The sequence below is a fragment of the Nannobrachium achirus genome (assembly GCF_963921795.1).
Source record: "Nannobrachium achirus genome assembly, chromosome: 23".
In the NCBI taxonomy this organism is placed as follows: domain Eukaryota; kingdom Metazoa; phylum Chordata; class Actinopteri; order Myctophiformes; family Myctophidae; genus Nannobrachium; species Nannobrachium achirus.
The window spans coordinates 43,136,387-43,159,856 of record NC_137830.1 but is presented as its reverse complement, the minus strand read 5'-3'; the positions used below and the strand labels follow the sequence as shown (position 1 = coordinate 43,159,856).

Here is a 23,470-nt window from a genome sequence, read left to right as displayed (position 1 = left end):
TTTGGGGGTCACAGCCTGAAAAGGTTGAGAACCACTGGCAAACACTACCTGTCTTTGGGCATTGCACATTGGAGTAAGTGACTCGTTATTGAGCTGAATTGTTATATAGTCCTGGAAATCAGGTTAAATATTCTGGAAAAGTTTTGGAAATTAATTGGTAAATATGTGTGGGAACCCTGTATTACTGAATACACCTCTGTATTAGCAGCACCAACCAATCAAATGCACTTAATCATTTCTCACTCTATACAGTCTAACCTTCTTGGCTTGTCAAGGGAATGTATGTAGAATGGATGTTTTGTTGTGTGTGTGTGAGTGATTACATAATGGCGTATATGGCGTATGTAAGAATGCATCTCAGGGCGGAGAAGACATTTTTGTATTACTATGGTGCTGATAACCTCTGACCTAAATATATTAATAAAAACACGGTCCATACGGTGAAATGTCTCTTATATGCTGTAATAGCTGGTGGAAGCAGTGGTGTAAAATAACTAAGCTCAATTTTGAGGTATTTGTACTTTGCTTGAGTATTTCTAATTTCCTATACTTTTACTTCTACTCTCCACTACATCGGAGACAAATATTGTACTTTTACCTCACTACAATTATTTGAAAACTTCAGTTACTTTGTAGATTTTGATAATTATCACAAAACATATATTAACCACTTAATACCTACTGTATACTCTTTGCCTTTTGAAAATAGCTGATCTACTTGTTTAGATTGTTATAGGCTGCAGCCACACCAAAGTACCTATGAGAATGGATTCCCCATTCCGCCAATGTATTTCAATGAGAATGGAGCGTTTTCTTTTTTGTTGCCGAAATCCTCTACTGGCATGAAACCGTTCCACTCGGATTGAAACACATTGGTGGAATGGGGAATCCACTAGGTACTTTGGTGTGGCTGCCGCGATACATTTGAAAACTTGAAATGGGATCATGAGTACTTTTACTTTTGGTACAGTTCAGAGGTTCCATGTTCAAATCCCTGTCCACCTACAGTTCATTGCTGGAGTACTTTGACATTTGCAAGGCTAAAGTACAAGAGAAAAACTCAAAAGCACCAGGAGATACCTGTTGAGGGCCCAAAGGTGCGTTGGCTCAATGGTGTGGTGCGCTTGATCGGTAGTCCCGGTCCTCAGTTTCAGACAGGTTGAAGTCCCATGCCCAAGCTACACGGAGGACCATCGGGAGGGGTGTCCCTACCCCTGTTTCCTGAGAAGTAAAGGTCTAGGGATATATCTGAAAGAACTCCGTCCAGCTATACTCTTACAGGAAGAAGTTTTAAATGGTGAAATTCACCTGACTTTTTTCTGGATTCCATACGTTGACTCTACATGCGCTAGAAAAGCAAAATGGAGGTTTGAGTGAGGAGATGTTGCTGTATCTGTATAACTCAATGACAGATATTTGGGGTAATTTCTCTCACATACCCTTGCAAAGTCAAGATATAAGGCTTTTAGTATTGCTACAGTATATGGCTACAAAATACACAGTAAACACGTATGAAGTTTATTCATAAATCCTTTATAACATGATAGAAAGTCAAAGACAATTATAAGGCTTGTTACAAAAGGTATTAACAAACATCAGTGTATGGCAAACACACCACCCCCACTAAACAGTTATCCACTTAAAGCACTATGTACTTTGTTGTACAACAAATGGCAAAAATAGCCGATCTACAAGCTCACAGTGCTTCGCCTATAATAACATGCTCAAAATAGGGACACCAGGTTGAGAGTGGTTCAAGTCACACATTTGCAATTGGAAGATGTAAGTTGCGGCTATAGGTTCAGAGGAGAAGCAATGCAAGTTAAGAACACGACAGCGTCATGCCTCAGGGAGAGTTTGCAGGCTGTGCGAGTATGTGTCCGTGGCAACTTGGCCTTTAGAGTTTCTCTTTTTTTACACACCATTATAAGACCCAATTAAGTCTCCAGGTTTTCTTCAGAATATGTATGACACTGATTTATGACAGTGGTTCTCAACATTTTCAGGCCGCGACCCCCAAAATAATCATATTTTAACTGGGGAACCCCCACCCTGACAAGCACTAAGAGTTGAGGCATTACATTTTGTATAGCACAGTTCTATTGTGAAAATAGCAGATCCACATGCTCACAACGCCTCGCAGTGAGCACGTAGATCTGCTATTTTCACAATTTATGGCTCTAATATGTGACAATTTGGCCAAAGTTTAATTTGTCATTTTAGAGATATTAAAACGTCCTTAAATTCTCACTTTAGAAATGTGCATAAACCCTCTATACACTTAAACGTTATGTTGGTTCGTTTACTGTTGAGAGAGAAAACAATGTTGCACATTAAGTTCATCTGGGGACCCCCCCTGGGGGTCCCGACCCACAGGTTGAGAACCACTGATTTATGACACTGTGGCACATTAGGAAGTCCAATAGTACTTACTAGTGGGTCTCAAATGTTTTATTTGGAAGGACCCCCATAACTCTGAGAGTGAACAAATGGAACCAAATGGACCAGTGGTGTTCATTTAGTTCTATTTGAACACTCAGAGTTACTACTGTTATGGCCATTCAGGGCTAGCTCTTTGTGGGTTTCTGGTAATGATGTTATCCGCTCATTTTGTATGTCCATGGCAAAAATTACATTAAAGTAGTAGTTCACCCCCAAAATGACTTTTTTTCTATTGATTAGTCATGCCATGGAGACTAGAGTTCAATAAAATTTTTTGGTTTTTGTCACATTCCTAAGACAAAAATGTGATAACAATAATAACAATAAATTTACCCCCATTCATTTCGGATGGTGACCCGTTTCGAAACGGATCACCATCCGGAAACAATGGGGGTAAATTTACTCAAATCAAATTTTTGTCTTAGGAATGTGACAAAAACCAAAAAATATTATTGAACTCTACTCTCCATGGCATGACTAATCAATAGAAAAAAAGTCATTTTGGGGTGAACTACTCCTTTAAGACCTGGAACGCATTATTATGCAACGTTTCTTTAAGCATTATTTTATGCTTTACCTATTAAAAACTAGCAGATCTACAAGCTGCGAGCTTGTAGATCTGCTATTTTTGATAAATCGATAAAATGTGTGCAAGTCTTTGAATATATGTATTTTTTAAGCAAACATTTGTAACTCAAATTTTGCTTCTGGGGGGTCCCTGGAACTAAATATTTTGAGATGGGGGTCCGTGACCAAATACATTTTGGGGGTGCTTCACATGAAAAAGTTTGAGCACCACTGACAAAAAAGAAATCATGATACAAGCTCATAGCGCGGCACTCTGTGCCGCGCTATGAGCTTGTATATCTGCTATTTTTCAATAGTTAAAGCACTTAAACCCCCTCCCCCTAAGAAGAACATTCTTGAGGGGCCCCAGAATTTGGTGCGACACCCCTGCCCAGGCCTCTCAGGCCCAGTGGAGCCCCAGGCCTCGGGACAGCATGACGGTCTCCAGGTCCCGGTCCTCCTGGTGCTCCTGCAGCCGCTGCTCCTCCAGCAGGGACACCAGGGCGTCCCTCTGCTCCACCACCTCCAGCATCTCCTCCAGGATCAGGCGCTCCTCCGCCAGCTCCGTCTCCCGCTTCAGATGGTCTGCAGAAACACAGAGAAAATGTCCATACTGGCTCCATTGCATGAGCTGATAAGGAGTTGATAAAGGCCATTTAATATCCGAAACGGGTGCACATTTAACATATTGTTGTATAAACCTTTACACGTCCCGGTTCATGCTTTGTCGCTTGCGGTTTTCAACAGAGAAAGTTGGAAATGCATTTATTTCTAATGATTAATTGGGTTGGGTTATTTTTCCATGATGTAATTCCAAATATTGTCGAGATAGCTTCAATAGTTGCTTTGTGTATTAAAAATGGACTTACCGTATGTTGCTCAGAGAAACAGGTCTCAACAGCAAACTTTTGGCACACAAATGAACAAGAACCAAGGTACAATGTATAACATTTTTTGGAGGGGGAACAAAAATGTCAACTTGATGTTGATTATACATATATATATGTGAACGAGGAAAAACATCTGGTGGGCATGTTTGTGAGAACGTGTCAGCGGTCTCAGTCTTTGTTATTGCTCGTGTAAGAAATGGCAATGGCACTTTTTAGATTCAGGATACAAAGACAATCTGCTTTGTTCTTGTTCATTTGTTTGCCAACATTTGAAGATTACTTGCCAATAGCTGGTGTTGTATCAGGGCAATAACCACACAACACAAACCTCTTCAAATGTTTAATTGTGCTTTTAAGTGACTGTTCTTTGTAGCATACCATCCACAGCCATCCTCTCCCTCAGCTTTTGCTGGAGGCGGCTCTGTCTGTCTTCAAGTTCCAACTCTCGGGCACTGGGGGATAAAGTGACAGACAAATCCAAAATATTGGTCACCTAAGTATCAAGTCAAAGAGTTATTGAGTATTTGATTAACTGCAATATCCAAATCAACATGACCAGGGGTGTTACACCAAATTCTGGGCCCTGGGTACTTTAATTATTGAAAAATAGCATATATAACAAGCTCACAGGGCGGCACCGAGTGCCACGCTGTGAGCTTGTAGATCTGCTATTCTTAAAATCATGACATTTTGTGCAAGTCTTTGAATATTTCAAACCCTATGTTTCTATGAAAAACCTGTTCATGTGAAGGACCCCCAAAATGATATGTATTTGGCCACGGACCCCCATCTCAAAATATTTACTTCCAGGGAACCCCCAGAAGCAAAATTTGAGTTACAAATGTTCGCTTAAAAAATACATATATTCAAAGATTTGCACACATTTTCACGACTTTTCAAAAATATCAGATCTACAAGCTCGCAGATCTGCTATTTTTCAATAGCTAAAGTATAAAATAATTAAGGCCCCTCCACCTTGGGCCCTAGTAACTTTCCCCCCGTTGTGACGCTCCCTGCAATATCCAAATCAACGTGACACTCAAGGTCACAGGTACTCACAATATCATGAGCTCAGATTCGTAGCGCACCAGTGTGTTTTTCTGCTGGACCAGGTGGAACCACTGCTGCATCAAGCCAGGGCTATCCATGATTTTACCCATCCCTACAGAGATTAAAGGGAAATTCCACTTAAAAAGAAAAAAACAAAAAAAACATTTGGACATTTTATCGTCTAATCATGCTTTTAGACCAGTTTTTAATTTGCTTGATTCAATATTTATTTTTGACCAAATTCACCAAATGGACCCGTTAGGGTTCATTTGGTTCCATTTGTATGCTGTTAGAGCATACATGGGCAACTGGCGGCTCGGGGGCCACAGGCGGCCCCCAACTTCACTTTATGCGGCCCGCAGGTTAATATCGGAATAATTATATATTATTGATTTGAGCTGTTACAATTCCAAACATGCAAACATGACCTGCTTTAATAACTTTAGTCTAGATAGTAGTAACTTAATGACTAATACTAGTCTTTTTATGTCCTTTTATGTAATTGTATTTAAGTTCATAAAGGTAACATAACGACACATGAATGCATTTCAAATTAAATAAAAAAAATATATACTTTTCTGGATTCCAATTCACGAAAAGAAATTCTGCATTCAAAAATTGCAAAAATAGACGATCTACAAGCTCAACACGTGTCGTATTGTGATGCGTTTTGAGCTAGTAGATCTGCTATTTTTGCTGTTTTTGACTGTATATTCAACCTCAGACATTTACAATGTTATTTTCTGCATGCACGTCCACATCAGAGGTTGTGCAGTGAGTAACATGCTTGAATTCAACACTAAACTGCCTGGGTCTACTTTCTGTATTTTGTAAAAGGAAGGCAACCGGGGTAAAAATAATAATATGGAAATAATTAATCAAAAAATTAAAGGAGTAGTTCACATTCCTAAGCCAATAATTTGATGACCGCTGGTAAAAAAAATAAAAAAAAAAATTATGGGGTGAACTACTCCTTTAAGGTCAACAATATCAGTAATGATGAGAAGCTGAGGTGCATTTAAAATGATGTCTAATGTGGAGTTTGATGATGAATAGGCTCAATTATCAATTATCTACATATTTAAGCAGTCTGTGCACACAAAAAAACAGGGACGATTTCCTGGAATTTCCCAGAATTCCCTTATGGCCAGTTAATGTGTGCACTTACCACCCAAATGAAGGTCCAACACTTGATTTTCATTAGAATCACCCCAGTAGTCTGTAAGAGAGTAGATATTATACAGTATGTGTGTGCACATACACACACACACACACACACACACACACACACACACACACACACACACACACACACACACACACACACACACACACACACACACACACACACACACACACACACAGAGTACAGGCTGTCTTCCTGTATCCTCTAGTGCAATGTTTCTCAATTCGGGGTACGTAGGGTACTCCTATGGGTACGCAGAGGTACTACAGGGGGTACTTGAAAGAAAACTTGAACGTGCTGCTACATAAAGCTTTAAACCAAATTAAGTACGAATGTTACTGTTGCTGAGTAAACAGGCTACTTAGTTTTATTTTCAACATATTGACATAAAAACTGGACTTGATTTTGTAGTCAAAATGTTGTTGATTAAAGGGACCATGGATTCAGCAATCAGGATAAGGGGGTACTGAAGCCCAAAACGTTTGAGAACCACTGCTCTAGTCCAGTGGTTCTCAACCTGTGGGTCGGGACCCCCAGGGGGGTCCACAAATTATTTTTTGGGGGGCCCCAGATGATTAACTTAATGTGCAACATTGCTTTCTCACTCAACAGTAAACAAAACAACATAAAGTTTAAGTGTATGGAGGGTGTATGCTCAAGTGACAATTTAAGGACTTTTTAATACCTCTAAAATTACAAATTAAACACTGGCCAAATTGTCAAATATTAGAGGCAGAAATTGTGAACACGAGGCGTTGTGAGCATGTAGATCGGCTATTTTCACAATAGAACCTATTATACAAAATATGATGCCGCAACTCTTAGTGCTCGTCAGGTTGTGGGGTCCCCAGTTAAAATATGATTATTTTGGGGGTCGCGGCCTGAAAAGCTTGAGAACCACTGTGTCTAGTCGGCGTGTGTTTTTTTACCTGCTTCTCCTCTCAAGGCCTTTTCCACAGCCACGCCTCTCTCCTCCAGCTGTCTCTGTTTCTCCTCCACCTGCTCCAACTGTCTCTGGATGATCTGAACATAACCACATACAGTAGATTATTTATCTCCCCTGTATGTATGTATGTAAGTATGTGTATGTATGCATGGATATATCGTCGTTGTCGGGTGGAAACCTTGTATGTCCAAAACCTTCCTTTTTTTGTTATTTTAAAAACAATTTAAAGTAGTGAAAATAGCAGATCTACAAGCACACAACGCCTCGCGATGCAAGGCGTGTGCTTGTAGATCTGCTATTTTCACTACTTTTGTGCGCCACTTGTGGGCTTTAATTGACGTAAAAACATACAAATGTGAAACTTGGAGATACGAGTACAGACACTGTACAGACCTCGTTCTCTCTCTCGTACCTGGGCTTTGTGTAGTCTCTTGAGCTGTTCTTGTTTGGCTTGTTTGCGCGCAGCTCTCTGCACCCGGCGTGTGATTCTGGCGTCCAGGTCTTCTTCTGCAGCCGAGAGGTCCTGATGGAACAGGGTGTCGGTCACAGTCAGGTCAGATGGCTCCTTTGCGCGCACGACGACGCTCAACACCTCGGTAGGACACGTTGAGCCCTCTGGCTCCTTAGGGGGGGCATTCTCCTTTACCGACCGCCTCTGCAAGGACCGAGCAAGAGGTAGCAGCACGTGAATAGGTTTAAAAAATACTTTATGCTGTTGATGTGAAAATCTGATTCAGCCACCACAGCACAGGGTAGAATGTATTATTTAATGTAATACAAATAATAAAAATGCATAGAGGCTCAGACGGCCCAAGCTTGTTGGAACCAGCATATTTGAGTTTAAACTCTACCTTGATGGCATACGCTCGCTTAAAAGCCAGAGCATGAGCCACATACGGAGGCTTGGAAAAACAAAGAACAAGGATTAGTCATTACTCTGTAGAAGAGGGAGGGGAAAAAAACATAAGGGAAGATTACCTGAACACTATAGTAGGACAATTATCAAAAACACTTAACGGTCTTCATCCTTCAATCAACATGATACGTCTAAAAGTTATCAGTTATGTATGTCTAAAATGTTATAAAAAATAGAAAGTTAATTATGTGTCTACAGTAGAGGATGACATTTGACAGGAATTCCTTTGGGTCCCGTGGGATTCCCGCAGGACAGGAGTCAAATTTGTATTAATGCCGTGATCGGGACGGGACAGGAATGAAAATCACCGGGAGTGGGCAGGAGCAGGAATCATTCCAGACCAGTTCATCAAACCACAGAAATAAACAGTGCTACTTTATTAGCAGTTTGGGAGGAAAAAAGCACAGGAAAGTGAGGTCTTCCAACTGCGAACATTATAAAATTATACATTATATAATAATAAACTTGATTTCAAATATAATATGGATCAAAATGGAAAAACATTTTTTTTTCGGGAGCGGGAGGTGAACGGGAGTGATTTTGACCAGGAGCGGGATGGGACCAGGAAGAAAAATCTACAGGAGTGGGACAGGACGGGATTTATTTTTTTACTCTGGCCCAGGATTGGGATGGGACAGGATTTTTTCTGCAGGAGTGGGACGTGACAGGATTGAAAATCCACTCCTGTGTCATCCTCTAGTCTACAGCCACTACAGCGTTCACTAACTACCGTTAATTATAACTCTGTTACCTCCTTGTCCTCTACCTCCTCATCCTCCTTTATTACAACTTTCTGAATGTCAGATGCCAGGTCAAACACCTCCAAACGCAGCTTTAAACAAATCAAGGGGAACAGTTAACTATTCACCTTCTAGTTAGAAGAGTTAATAATTCTGGCAATACACTAGTGTCACAGTAGCCAGACTAGATTTCATAGATACTGTATCTAATGGCTGGTATTGAAACGTGGTTAAGGACCATTTCCTAAGACAAAAACTAAAAACACAGACATGAATTGACGGACCCATAGACCAGTGGTTCTCAACCTTTTCAGGCCGTGACCCCCAAAATAATCATATTTTAACTGGGGACCACCCACCTTGACAAGCACTAAGAGTTGAGGCATTAGTATTTTGTATAACATAGTTCTGTTGTGAAAATAGCAGATCTACGTGCTCACATTAACGCCTCGGCTATTTTCACAATTCCTGCCTCTAATATTTGTCATTTTAGAGGTATTAAAAAGTACTTAAATTGTCACTTTAGAAATGTGTAGATACCCTATACACTTAAACTTTATGTTGGTATGTTTACTTTTGAGGGAAAGAACAATGTTGCACATTAAGTTAATCATCTGGGGACCCCTAAAAAGTATTTGGGGACGCCCCCACTGCTATAGACCAACCACATACGTCTGTTACAGCTCATTAATCAGCCTTTATTCTGTCAAAGCCCGAACATGCTGACTTGTGATTCCCTTTGTCACTGGAATTGATGACGCAAAATGGTGGGTCTGATCACGTGAGACTAGCAAATACACACAACTTGTATATTTTTATCCCAAGGACAGAACAGACAACACATTTCCTCAGTCCAGAATTGTCATTTTTCTCAGGGATTAAGTCATTCTATGTTATAGTCATGCTGGTCTGGGGACAGTACTGGGCGGCAGGGGTGTCGCACCAAATTCTGGGCCCTGGGTACAAGGATTGACTGCGGGCCCCCCATGAATGTCCTTCATAGTGCTTTAACTATAGAAAAATAGCAGATATACTAGCTCACAGCGCTGCGAGCTTGTAGATCTGCAATCTTTTTTAAATCGTATTTTTTTGGGTCAGTGGTGAAGGACCCCCAAAATTATATGTATTTGGCCACAGACCCCCATCTCAAAATATTTAGTTCCAGGGACCCTCAGAAGCAAAGTTTGAGTAACAAATGTTCGCTTAAAAATATATATATATTCAAATATTTGCACACATTTTCACGACTTTTCAAAAATAGCAGATCTATAGTGCCGCGCTGTGAGCTTGTATATCTGCCATTTCTCAATATCTAAAGTATAAAATAATTCCAGGCCCTCTCCACCTTGGGCCCTAGTAACTCAGTCCCACTTTCCCCCCCCTTGTGACGCCCCTGCTGGGCGGTCTTACATTGGTTCTAGGGTTCAAAGAGCATCTCTGCACAACGGTAGAACCAACCAGCACGGACTCCTCTGCGCAACTCTGTCTCCCATTTAACCTGGAAACTTGAGAAAAAGAGAGAGGATACTGTAAATATAGACATATTTCACTAGAGTCGTCACAGTGTTTTGTGTGTATGTCTGTTTTGTCGAAGAGTGTTAAAGGACATCTTTGTTTTTTTTACAACAAGGGTTCATATTTTAGTAATTAGAGAAAAGAAAATATGAGTGTTAAAATGTTTACATTTAATGCTTTCTATTGTTTTAGCGATTTTAGTATTTTGATTTCAATGGGCGGGGGCATGCACACAAGTGGCTAAATATCTGTCTTTTTAGACACAATAAGCCGGAAATGTCTTTGTTACTATTTACACCAGCCACCTTAAGTCACATCTGCCCATTAAAGATTGTGGTGCATCTTGGGAATAGGATTATTGTGTCTAAAAATACATATTTAGCCACTGGCATGCATGCAAATCAAAATCGTTAAAATCGCCAAAACAATAGAAAGAAGTAAATGACACTCATCACAATCATCTTTTCTTTTCTCGAATGACTATCTAAAATATGAACCCTTGTTGTAAAAGAACAAAGTTGTCCTTTAAGGTGTTGCAGTGGTGCATGAGTGTGAGTGATACCTGCAGCTCTTTTGGATTTGCTAGCCTCCTTCCTCTCCCTCACCATGGACATGGTGTCTGCTGCTTTGCCTGGGAGGGAAGTCGCACCTTTCTTCGTCCTGCCTTTCTTGTTGCCTGAGAAGACGGTCTTCCAGAGGGCCCTGGCTCCTCCCTCACCTGTTCCCGTTCGCTCCGCAGCCCCACACTGGCTGAGGTGGTGAGAGTCTTTAGGACCCTTCAGCTGGCGGAAGAGGGAGCCCCCCTGCAAAGGGGTGAGGAGCCCAGGAGGGAGGCTCTCCGAGAGCTTAATCCTGGGATCCGGGGCTAGAGCTCCTCTATTACTTCCCAGCGGAGTCTCTGTGGTCAGAGGAGTCTCCACGTCTTCCCAGGCCTCCCCCAATGCGGCCCTCCCTACCTCCTTCCTCCTCTCCACCTCCATCATCCTCCCCCTTTCTCTCTCAGCTCTTGCGCTTCTCTCTTGAAGCAGTGCCGAATGCTGAAGGAGCTGTGGGGGGGACAGGGCAGGGTTGAGGTCCTTAAAGGCCTCCCTTCCATCGCCGCCATCATGGTAACATATTCCCCGTCCTCCGCAACCCTGCGCTACCGCTTCTGGTACCATGGACGCAGAGCGAGGTGGGCAGCCCTGCAGAGTTATGGGTTCGAGGGTAAAATTGCCGTCAGCACTTCTCCTGCTCGCCTGGAGCTGTCCGGACAGAGGCGTACCGGGAGGGGACGTCATGGTCGACTCGGAGGTGGTCGAACTGTTGTTCAGTCCGACCCCAGAGCTGCTGCTGGCCTCACACTTCTCCGCAAGCCCTCGCTCTTTCCCTTTCTCATCTCGATCTTTCCTCTGAAACCTCCGGTCCTTCCTCTTGCCGCCACCCTCCTCTGGTCCCAGGGAGCAGCCTGAGGTGGTGGAGGAGTTAGGGGAAGTGGGGGAACACACGGAGGGAGTGTCGGCGCCAGGCCTGGGCAGAGAGGGAGTGATGCTCTGTGTTGACAGTGTGGGAAAGGTGATGTTGGGGACGCCGTCTCTGCTGCGTGCGTCCTGTATGTGAGAGTCTGGGGTAGTGGAATCGGGTTCCTGTGGTTCTTCGGGCGTTTGTGAATTAGTGTGTGAGGAGGGTGGGATGTCATCTCTCCCGGCCGATGAGCCTTTCTCAGTAGAGAGAGCTTGTTGAGATAACTCCTCTTCTGAGGGAAAGATGAGCAAATGGTTTAGTTGGGAAATAGAAAGGAGGTAAACGTGTAGTAGGGAGAGGGAAGAAAGAAAGAACGAAGTTTAGTAAAGAGGAAAGAAAAAACTACCGTATTATTGTACATATTAATTCGAAAAAAGAAAAAAAAAACACGTTAAGATGAGGGAAGACAAGCATGGTAAGATAAACCACTAAACATTAACCGAGTAAAATGAGTCACCTGGGATTGTTCCGAAAAAGAAAAAATGTTAAAACTTAGTTAAATGACTATGAATCACATTAATACAAACATAGCATGATTAGTTTTCTCCATTGTGTCTATGCTACCTGTCTCCTCCTCTAGTAGGAGCCACAGGCCTGAACGTCGCTCCATGTCCCAGGGGCTATACTCCCCTTCTACCAACAGACACAGAGACACACAGAGACACACACAGACACACACAGACACACACCAAACATGAATGCAGCACTGTGAGGATAGATGCCAGTGGTGTAAAGTAAGTACATTTACATAAGTACAGTGTTGAGATATTTGTACTTTAATTGAGTATTTCCAATTTCCAATACTTTTATACTTCTACTCCACTGCGTTTATTTTGAACAATACGTCGCATTTTGAACTTGTAGATCTGCCATTTTCAAAACGGTTTGAAAACTTGAAATGGGACACTCCGCCTAATGAGTACTTTTACTTTTGGTACTTTAAGTACATTTTGATGCCAACACCCAACATGTTTGTACTTTTACTCAAGTACATTGTGAATTCCGGACTTTTACTTGTAACAGATTATTTCTATATTGCAGTATTGATACTTTTACTTGAGACATTTCAGTACGTTTTCCACCACTGATAGATGCACACATATTGACAGACGTTTCCGCGATACACAGAAACGGAGGAAAGGCAAAGATAGGCAAAGATACGGTGGGATCCAAAACGTCAGTAAACTACTGTAGACCAGGGGTCTTCAACGTTTTCAGTCCAAGGACCCCTTAGTTGAGAGAGAGATGAAGCAGGGACCCCCACAACCTGTTCATAGATTCCATATAGTTTCATTGTTTGACAGCACAATCATCAGTGTATTTTGGATTCATGTCAATGTGTGTTTTCGGATATTTAACCACTTGAACTGTCAATACTTAATAAACTTCACCTTTCACTCTGTACTTAGTCTGCTCTTTTTCCCCTCTACACCAAAGCTCTTTGCCAAAAATAGACGATCTAAAAGCTCACAACGAGGCGTTGCGAGCTTGTAGATCTGCTATTTTTGGCTAAAGTTCTCAGAATATGGACGCTAGGGTTCAAGTAGTCTCTCGAGAACAGACTCTGATGCTACGCAAGTCAAATGAAAAGGAACAAAACAGAGAAGGCGTTCCCTTTTATTTGACGATGGTTAGCCAGATTGGGGTTCAAGTGGTTAATATAAAAAAAGTTTCAATCACACAAAGATTTGGAGGACCCCCTAGGGGTCCTGGACCCCCTGTTGAAGACCCCTGCTGTAGACCTTTTACAAGAACTGTATCAACTCTTTTGTCTCACCGTCGCTAGACACCAAGTCATTCCCTTCCACCTCCTCCTCCTCCTCATCAACCTCTCCCTCCTCGTCATCGTCGTCGTCCTCTTCCTTCTCCTCTCGCTCTCTCAGCCGAGCATGGCGCTCCACTGCCTGCCTCCACGAGGCCTTTGCCTCCTCTGTGATCCCCGTCCGTGGGTTCTCTGCCTCCTCCTCGTCCATCTCTGACTCGGAGCTGTTGGAAAACAGAGGGATTTACTGTACTGCTGCAGGGGTGTCGCACCAAATTCTGGGCCCTCGGTAACCATTTAAAAATAGCAGATATACAAGCGCACAGGTGACACAGCCATGCTCCGAGGTTGTAGATCTGCTATTTTTGAAAAATCTTGAACATTTGTGCAAGTCTTTGAATATCCTTCTAAGGTCTTTTGAAAACCCCATGTTTCTATGTCAGTGGTGCTCAAACCTTTTCATGTAGGATCCCCAAAATGATATGTATTTGGCCACGGACCCACATCTCAAAATATTTCGTTCCAGGGACCCCCCCAGAAGCAAAATTTGAGTTACAAATGTGTGCTTAAAAAATACATATATTCAAAGATTTGGACACATTTTCACGACTTTAAAAAAATAGCAGATCTACAAGCTTGCAGCGCGGCACTCAGTGCCGCGCTGTGAGCTTGTATATCTGCTATTTTTCAATAGTATAAAATAGTATTTTTCAATAGTATCAATAGTATAAAAAGTATAAAATAATTAAGGCCCCTCCACCTTGGACCCTAGTAACTCAGTCCCACTCCCCCCCCATTTATCAATATCTTACAGTATGTGTTCAGAATATTTTGATTATTATTATTACAAAACTTACATTAACCACTTCAGCTCTATATACATTTCGGCCATTTGAAAATAGCCAATCTAGAATCTCACATGTGCATTGTGAGCTTGTAGATCTGCTATTTTCACAAAATTGTTGTACTGTACATTTGAAAACTTGAAATGGGACATTCCGCATAATGAGTACTTTTACTTTTGGTACTTTAAGTACATTTTGATGCCAATACTTTTGTGCTTTTACTCAATTTTTAATTCAGGACTTTTACTTGTAGACATAGTACATCTTCATTTCAGTATTTACTTAAAGGAGGACTTCACCACTTTTCAACCTATCTTCATATAATAGTTCCTCACTAATGTTCATGATAAAATAGCAAAAAAGAAATCTACTCAGTTTGGGTCTAATAGGAGAGTTGTGGGTGGGTCAAATCCTTCCACCGGTGACATCATCAATGGGAAATGCAAGCTAATAGAAACTGCAGGCTTTCTATTCCTGAAAAGTTGCAATGTTAAAGTGGAAGCCATTGTTCTCGTGATAAAAAAAAGAATCGAAATATTTCTTTTCAAAAATATTGTTTAAAAAAAATCTGTCAAACGATGATGTCACCGGTGGAAGGATTTGACAGCTCTCCTATGAGACCCAGCCTGAGTAGGAAAAAAATTGTGCTATTTTATTATGAACATTAGTGAGGAGGACCTATTATATGAAGACAGGTTGAAAAGTGGTGAAGTCCTCCTTTAAGTAAAACATTGGAGTACTTTTTCCACCACTGGTGGACGGACTGTCAAAGAACTCCAACCTGGATCCCTGGGTGCATCTCTTCTCCAGCAGACTGAGGTTATAGTTAGCCAGGACCTCCTCTGGGATCTCCTTGGGTTCTTTAAGCCAGTGAGGCGCGGAGCCCCCCACCCTGGGCCGGTAGTTCTCCAGCTCTATGCGCTCCGGCGTGCCCCACACCCTCCTCTTGGCCAGACCACACTCGCTCTCAATCAGCGAAGCCACTGGGAGCAGGCGTACACGCAGGCACACACAAAAAGGCACACACAAGCACACACACACACTGAAGTAGTGTTAATTTTGACGGGAAGATTTTTGATTTGGTGTAGTCGTAGTCTTTCAAATAAAATGTAATTTAGTCATATTTCTGTCATCTGAAAAGCTTTAGTTTTAAAGGGGCCCCACCATGAATTTTTCATTTCTTTCTTGTTTTTTTGGTCTTCCCAGTGTCTCTTCCAGTCCAAAAAATTAATTCTAAGCCTTGCCTTTCATTTCCGTGATTTTCTGAATGGGCGTGTCTGAACAGTACTCTTTTGATTGGGCCCTTGTTTATGTGGGAGGCTATAATCTATTGAGACTATATATATATATATATATATATATATATATATATATATATATGAGGTGGAACCATGAGGTAAAGTGGTACTAAAATTGGCTTGAATGGATTGACTCTACATGGTTCGTATCGTGGTTCCATGCTAATCTTCTCTGTATCGTTCCAATTTTAGCCCAAAGACAGCCCCCCGTTGCCAACAAAGGGCATTTTGGTATTGCACCTGAAATGCCTTGGAATTAGAGACAGACAGAACATGAAATTTAAATATCCGAGTGGTAGTTTAGGCTAAAACCTGTATAAAACCTTATTATGGACCAATATTTATATAAAATATATATTTTGAAAAGCATGGTGGGGCCCCTTTAACTCGCCAACTAAATATACGAATTTAATCGACTAAATGAGAAGTTGATTTTGTCGACAAAATATTATTTTGACGTCGTAATGGCAGATTTTACACTTGGTTGCATGCTGTAAATAGCCCATCTACAAGCCGAGCTTGTAGAGCTGCTATTTTCAGAACACCCGAGCACGACCAAACAATGACTTGTCTATTAGTTCTACTGGATCTCTTCTCCACTAGTCCCTCCCGAACATTTTAGTCTAGCTTTTATTTGTTGACAAATTTGACAATATATTTAGTCTTAGTTTTAGTCACCATAGCAGTAGTAGGCTCACCTGAAGTTTTACGGCCCATAGCACTTTCTGTGGATGAGGCAGTGGGCACTGAACTCAGCGATACCTAGAAACAATCACACACATGATTATAGATATAATAGATGCATTTTGGGCTCCATTATAACATCTCTTATAACTATACATAGGGGTCTTCAACAGGGGGTCCTCAGAGTTACTACAGGGGGTCCTCCAAATCTTTGTGACTTTTTTATATTTAAGCACTTGTTTCCTAGCATCCATATTCTGTGAACTTTAGCCAAAAATAGCAGATCTACAAGCTCACAACGCCTCGTGCTGCGAGGCGTTGTGAGCTTGTAGATTGGCTATTTTCGGCTAAGAGGTTTGATGTAGAGGGGAAAAAGAGCAGACTAATTACAGAGTGAAAGGTCAAGTGTACAGTACTAAGTATTGACGGTTCAAGTGGTTAAATATCTGAAAACACAAATTGACATGAATCCATAATACACTAATAATTGGGCTGTCAAACAATGAAACTATATGGAATCTATGAGAAGGTTGTGGGGGTCCCTGCTTCATCTCTCTCTCAACTAAGGGGTCCTCGGCTTGAAAACGTTGAAGACCCCTGATCTATAAGATACATAAGTCTTTCTCAAAGTGGGCCCCCAGGGGTCCTTAGGGATTCCATGGGGTCCCCAAAAAAATGTGTTGACATACTGTAGCATCAAAATCAGTTAACCACTTGAACCCTATTTTATACTTAGGCTTTTCGAAAACAGCCGATCTACAACTCACGTGTCGCGATGTGACACGTTGTTAGCTTGCAGGTCTTTCTAAAACATCTTGAAAAGTGTTGGAATAGTTTTGAACACAAACTGTTCTATAGATAATAAGGGTCCCTGGCACAAAATCTTTTCAGGTGGTGGTCTGACTCTGCAGCCAAATATAACATACATTGGGGGATCCTTTTTTTTTGTTATTTTTTTTAATTTTTTTTTCCATAACATGAGTGGATCAAGATTATAGACATACATATGAATAGAAATTGGGGGATCCTTGACATGAAAATGTTAGAGAACCACTGCAATACTTAAAATAAATTGTTAGGACACGAAACAAACACTCAAGCCTGAATTTAAAAAAAGATTTGTCTTACTACTGAAGAGCGATGAGAGATGGTTGGGTCAGAGGAGATACTGGTGGCAGGTCTCTTCCTCTGGGCCATACCACTCAACCTCAGGTCGTAGTGCTGCAGACAGTAGAACCTCCCTGCAGAAATATTCAACATTACAAATTCAGACACCACACTGTAAACAACAGACAGACATGAGTTTTAGCAATACCTTCAGTATCAGAGAGTACAAAACACCACACTTGCCATTTACTCTGACCTAATATTAAAACTGCTACATCACACAGACCCAAATAAAGCCCAGGTCATATTCCCACAGCTAGATTTACAAAGATGACAGTGTTCACGGAAAATAAATGAATCGCTGTGTAAAAGATGAAGATATCTTACAGTCTGAAGCCTCCATGGGGAATAGAACAGGTCATACAGCAGTACAGGTGAAGTGAGATCACTGATTGTTGCAGAACTAGCGGAAAAGTCATTCGAAACTGCTATTATATATATGTACCAACATTGATATACAGCCAACCCGCCTCACGTTTAAACGCCTATCGTGTGACAGCTCACTTCTGATTGGCTTCTGAGTTTGAATCAAAGACAAAACCTCACTTTTGTATTGGTACCTCCCTCAAACATCAGCTATACACAACACATCCCTTGTGGTGCACACACACGCGCACACCAGGCCCATGGCGCCAACGGTGATTTAATGTTGCCACATGCATACTGAGCGTTATTCAGAGTGAGCGTACTCATACACAGATTCAAGTCAGATGACAACATGTACTGGAGACATGGGCATGATCATGGCACTGACCCTGTAGGCAGTATGAAATCAGACTGACAGCATCATCTCCTGTGGTTTCTTTAAAAGTGCCAGTGGCATAATTGATACTGTAGTTTCTCATAATCGTGTATATGTGCTACTTTTCACTGACTTCTATTATGATGATGATGATGATGATGATGATGATGATGATGATTTTTCTTTATTAAAGTGTCATGCTTCCATGGAAACCCAGCCCATATACAGGACACGTTTACATTTCATTTGACATAAGATAATGAACAGACATGAGAATTCACAAACAATGATCAAACTAATAACCAATGTAAACACTCAAGCTTCATACTGTACAAGGAAGATTTCATAAATACAACTTAAAATACAGCATTGGGCATGTTACCTCCCATTGAACCTATATGTAAGCTGAGATTGTATGAGTAGGAGCTTGCACTCCCCCCCCCAAAAAAAAATCCAAACGTATAGTTTTTAATGTACTTTTTGTAGTTTTCTAAGACATGGGTGTAATGAAGCATACTTGTATTAATTCTGGAATTTTGGTCTTTTGATTACCAGCTGTGATCTAAAAGCACATGGCAATGATGGCATTGAGAGGTGTTTTTTCCTCAATTGGCAGACCAATGCCTCTGGCATACTGGCATTTGCCACTGCTGCTAAAGACATCTGCCTTAAAAGGTGTACAGTACTACTAGTAAGACGCCTCAGGGCGACATGCGACCGGGGCGCACCAATTCTTGGTGACCAAGTGATGTATATCGGACCAGTTACCCGTATATGGAGATCCTTGCATGATAGTCAACAATGTGATGTCAGAAAATGCCCATATTTGATCCAGATATGCCCTTAATATTGATGACATCGGGACAGGGATCTCCATATATGGGCATAAAACGGACAAGGACGTAATTAATTTGCAAGTGTGACTCGTGATGACATCAGCGATCTCCATAAATGGGCATAAAAGGGACATCAAGCCAGAGCGTGATGTCAGAGAGGCAAACCTATTCTGTTAAGAATCACAGTGAACCCATAGAACCACAGACAACCCGATAGAACCACAGTGTACATACACATCTACACGTCCGTCTAGACGGACACAGACAAGCTGTGACATTTCTCATGGTAAACTGCGACCTTCGGTCGCAAACATACTATCTGTCCAACACAACACAAGACTGCACATGTGGACAATTACCGGGTTTTGATCAAGGAACGTATTTAAAAAATCAGATGTAAAAACCATTAAAATGTTACACTACGTCGTCCAATGTAAAAAACATTAAAACAATATGCCATGCAACACTACAGTATGTGGTCCACTGTATGAGCAAGTCTTCCAGACTTATTCAAGACTTTCATCCAAAGGTATACTTTTCCAGGTGTAGAAAACAGTGAATTCATAATTCCAGAAGTGCACAAACAGCCCTGAATCAACTGTTTGTGCTGCTGTGGTCGGGCAAACGCCTGCTCTGCCACAAAGCCACTACAGAGAGAAGAGTTTTTTTCACTCAAGCTATTCAGAGCTCTGAACAAGAACCCAACTGTTTATATCTAGGATTATATCCATCTCCGAATTGTCATGAATTCACCACATAATATTTATGTGCAGTATCTGCACCATGGACTGCACTATACTTCGGTCAGCCTTCTGCATCAGTTGATCATTTATTCATCCATTTATATTCTGTGTGTATTCTATATTCTGTGTATTTTCTTTTCTTTCTTGTTTTGTTGTTGCTGCAACAGAATGTTCTACACTTTATTATTTACTAGACCGCATGGCACCAGCCTTCTTGGGAATGATGCATGTCGGGAAGGATGCAAGTTGGAAATGCACGCCCCACCCAGTTACAGTATTACGGCATTACCCGTTGTACCGAGTCGGAATGGTGGTTCTGGACTACCGGATCTCCATATACAGTATACGAGCATTGCACTCTCTCGGGTCATCTGCAACACGCTCCCCGAGTCTTGAGATACGTAAACTAGAGGCGGATAGACAGAGATTTTGCACATTTATAGTATATTACTAATTAGTGACTTGCTTGTATTATAACTTTTACCTCATGTCACAGGTGTATGGAATTATGGGTGGAGAACCAGCACTAATTACCTCTATGAGAGGTCCTACTATAAGTATTCTCCAATGCCACGTATAGCTCAGTATATATCATGTATGTCATGTGGTTCTTTACCGTCTTGAAAAGGGCCCTAGGCTTGAACTTGTAACAGTTTGGATATGAAATAATCACTTGTTTCAATTTCCATTCTTTTCTTTTTACTGATAATAAACGGATAATACTTTTTTTTATTGCATAAATGCAACTGCAAGTTAAGACAGGCAAGGAGAGTTCTGTGTGTCTACTGTACATAGTTTAAAGTGGGTTTGGGGTCCATTAACAGTTATTTTGGCATGATGCATTAATTGCGACCGAAGGTGAGAAACGGCACATCATGTCCGCGTCTGTCCGTCCGTGTGCGCTTTTTTATGGTCTATGGGTTTGCCGCTCTGACATCACTGTGATGTCAGGGGAACCAAATCCATTTTATGCCCATATATAGAGATCCCTGTGATGCCAGGGGAACCAAATCCCTTGTATGCCCATATATGGAGATCCCTGATGTCATCAATATTAAGCCCATATCTGTGAATATCTATGGGTACTAGGGGTCTCCATATATGGGTAACTGATCCGATACACATCACTGGCCAGATGGCCAAGACATGGCAAAGGGCGAGGTCGCTTTTCGCCCTTAGGCATCTTACTGGTCTATTATACACCAAATCTGGGCTCACACTACAGGATAATCGGGGAGATTTGGGGTCCCAACAGGCTCTTTGTATAGCGGTGGTGCTCAACCACCCCAAAATACCATTGAGAAGCCACAATTTTGTGTGCACTGCAACACGTTTTTTTTTCCTATCTTCTTTTATTGATCCCATTGTTTCGGATTAGAATTGGAATTTTAAACTCATCCAGCCAAGAGTGAATTCATCTTCGTCACTTTTCTTTTTTTTTTCACTCATCACTTTGCCTGCAACAGCTTCCCTCTGGTCTCCATCTCTCTCCCCTCCCTGAGTGTAGGGCTGTCACAATTATTACATAATCGTCTAATCGTGATTATTTGACATTATCGCAATTATTTTGTCATAATCGTCATAATCGTGAATGTTGAAAAATGTCCGAAATAGTGGAAATAGCAGATCTACAAGCTCACAACGCGTCGCATCGCGACGCGTTGTGAGCTTGTAGATCGGCTATTTCCACTATCAAAGTTATTTTTAAGTAGTAAGTTGTCAAACATGTCAGTAATTTCTTTGTATGTTTAGGTTATGTGTCATATCTACCATGTACAACTTCAAAGCCTACAAGCCAAACAGAAATGTAATTATCAATGACAAAAACACAATTAAATCGTTAATCGCCAATTATTTGAGTGACAATTAATCGTCATGTAAAACGTCATATCGTGACTGCCCTCCCTGAGTGCTCACCTTTGTGGCCATCATAGGCGTAGGAGGCCAGGCGGAGCGTGCCGCCGCAGTAGTCACACTGGAAGCAGCTGCGGTGGAAGAACAGGCCCTCGGCGCTCAGCCTCTCCATCACATACACGCGCTTCTCGCAGAAGAAACACACGTCGCTGGCACTGACCGACCCCGCGATCATCGACCGAATGGCCTAGTTTCGGACCGAAAGCAAAAGGTAGAAAAACGGGAAAATGTAAAGGAGAAATGTACAGTATGTGAAACGTAATAGTGTTTTTCACTGGTACAGTTTTCACAGGTAGAAATCCTGTTCATTACTACATAATAAGACTTTTCAGAAAATCCTTATAATAAAGGGTTTTGCGCCTGGAATCAAGCCAACCAGGCTCCTGGTGAATCATGATTCATGACCATAAAACATTCGATTCTGTTCATACTAATATTATTTTGGAAACGCTAAAGAGACACTGGGGAGAAGGGAGTGGCAGCGGCAAATACAGTGACACACCTGGGGCGATGGAGAAGGCACATAGACAGATAGGCAGGCAGACAGACATAAAGGAGGTGAATACAGGTCTAATACTAGAGGAATAATAGACTCAAGTAGCATTGATGCAGTGCAAATCCAGTGCACTGACATAGACAGCGCTAAGCACGCATGCACACAAAAAAACGACGGTGGCCTAAAACTGCCAGAGACACACATGCAAACACACTTCATTGAGCGGTTTCTTTTTTTAATAACCTCCAGATGCACATTTTTCAAATACCTCACACTCACGCATATTACTCTAAGGTTAGCACTTTCTCATTGTTAACCCCAAAGCAAATTAGTAGTACACAGCCTGTTCTGAATCTGAAAATCAAGAGAAACTATTCATTGGGTCATTAGAGGGGCTTTTTCCAACTGCTGCATTGTCACATGCCCTATGCCAACCCCACCGTCACGAATCACATTTAGCGCTCGTTAATAGTAGCCTACATTCTATGTTCACACACACAAATCAAATGCTGTAAACAATGGCTTAAGGGCAGAACCCGAGTCATCAAGCTGAATCACACCAGTGTTATAAATAGCCATCATCCCTTGCTTAAGAGTATGATAGGTGGGGCGCCCGCTGGCCTAGCGGTCCAGGCGCATACCACATAGGCGCTCTGGTGCCTGACAGCGCGTTGCGGGTTCGAATCTCGATCCCGAAGACCTTTGCTGCGAGTCTAATGTCCTATCAATAAAGGCATAAAAGCCCAAAAACAAATATATATAAACAATGTAAACAATGATAGGTAGGTAACTTTATTCAAGTAAGCTCCCCCCCACATGTCGGGATGGGGTTTCTTACCAGTGTGATGTAAGAGCAAAATGGCCACTGTATATGAACTGTTACGGGGCAGACACGTTATTTTGACTGCATGAAAGTGTATCAGCAAAAGTGAGATATCAATTTGTAAACAACTGGAAAGTATTAAAGGGCACATCATTCTAGGTTTTCTCACCTGTCTGCGCAGCACTGCTGAGGCTGACGAGGAGGGGCATGGACAGGAGGAAACACTCTCGTCTAATTTTGCTTGGAGCTGATTGGCCATCAGACGCACTCTGGAGTGGCTGGATCCACCCACTATATCCTCCCCAATAGACTGGTTGTCTTGGCTATTACTGTTGATCTGTTGCTGAAAATTCATGTCAGTTATGAGGATTTTAGTTGTAAGTACTTTTACTCAAGCACCACTTA

At 41.7% G+C, this 23,470-nt stretch overlaps 1 protein-coding gene across 1 annotated transcript in view; it reads right to left on the bottom strand.

Annotated features, from left to right (window-relative positions):
• Window positions 1–3,400: 3,400 nt before the first annotated feature.
• The window catches only part of mical3b (microtubule associated monooxygenase, calponin and LIM domain containing 3b), a gene marked incomplete at its 5' end in the record, with an annotated part of 45,252 nt that continues 25,182 nt past the window's right edge, over window positions 3,401–23,470 (bottom strand). The window contains 15 exons of the mRNA XM_080754386.1: window positions 3,401–3,594; window positions 4,278–4,351; window positions 4,959–5,061; window positions 6,118–6,168; window positions 7,065–7,158; window positions 7,494–7,736; window positions 10,148–10,242; window positions 10,815–11,987; window positions 12,320–12,388; window positions 13,533–13,741; window positions 15,144–15,345; window positions 16,359–16,422; window positions 17,473–17,585; window positions 21,750–21,933; window positions 23,235–23,408. Of these exons, the coding sequence (XP_080610512.1) occupies window positions 3,410–3,594; window positions 4,278–4,351; window positions 4,959–5,061; window positions 6,118–6,168; window positions 7,065–7,158; window positions 7,494–7,736; window positions 10,148–10,242; window positions 10,815–11,987; window positions 12,320–12,388; window positions 13,533–13,741; window positions 15,144–15,345; window positions 16,359–16,422; window positions 17,473–17,585; window positions 21,750–21,933; window positions 23,235–23,408 (3,033 nt within the window). The 3' untranslated portion in view covers window positions 3,401–3,409. The remainder of the gene's footprint in view (window positions 3,595–4,277; window positions 4,352–4,958; window positions 5,062–6,117; window positions 6,169–7,064; window positions 7,159–7,493; window positions 7,737–10,147; window positions 10,243–10,814; window positions 11,988–12,319; window positions 12,389–13,532; window positions 13,742–15,143; window positions 15,346–16,358; window positions 16,423–17,472; window positions 17,586–21,749; window positions 21,934–23,234; window positions 23,409–23,470) is intronic.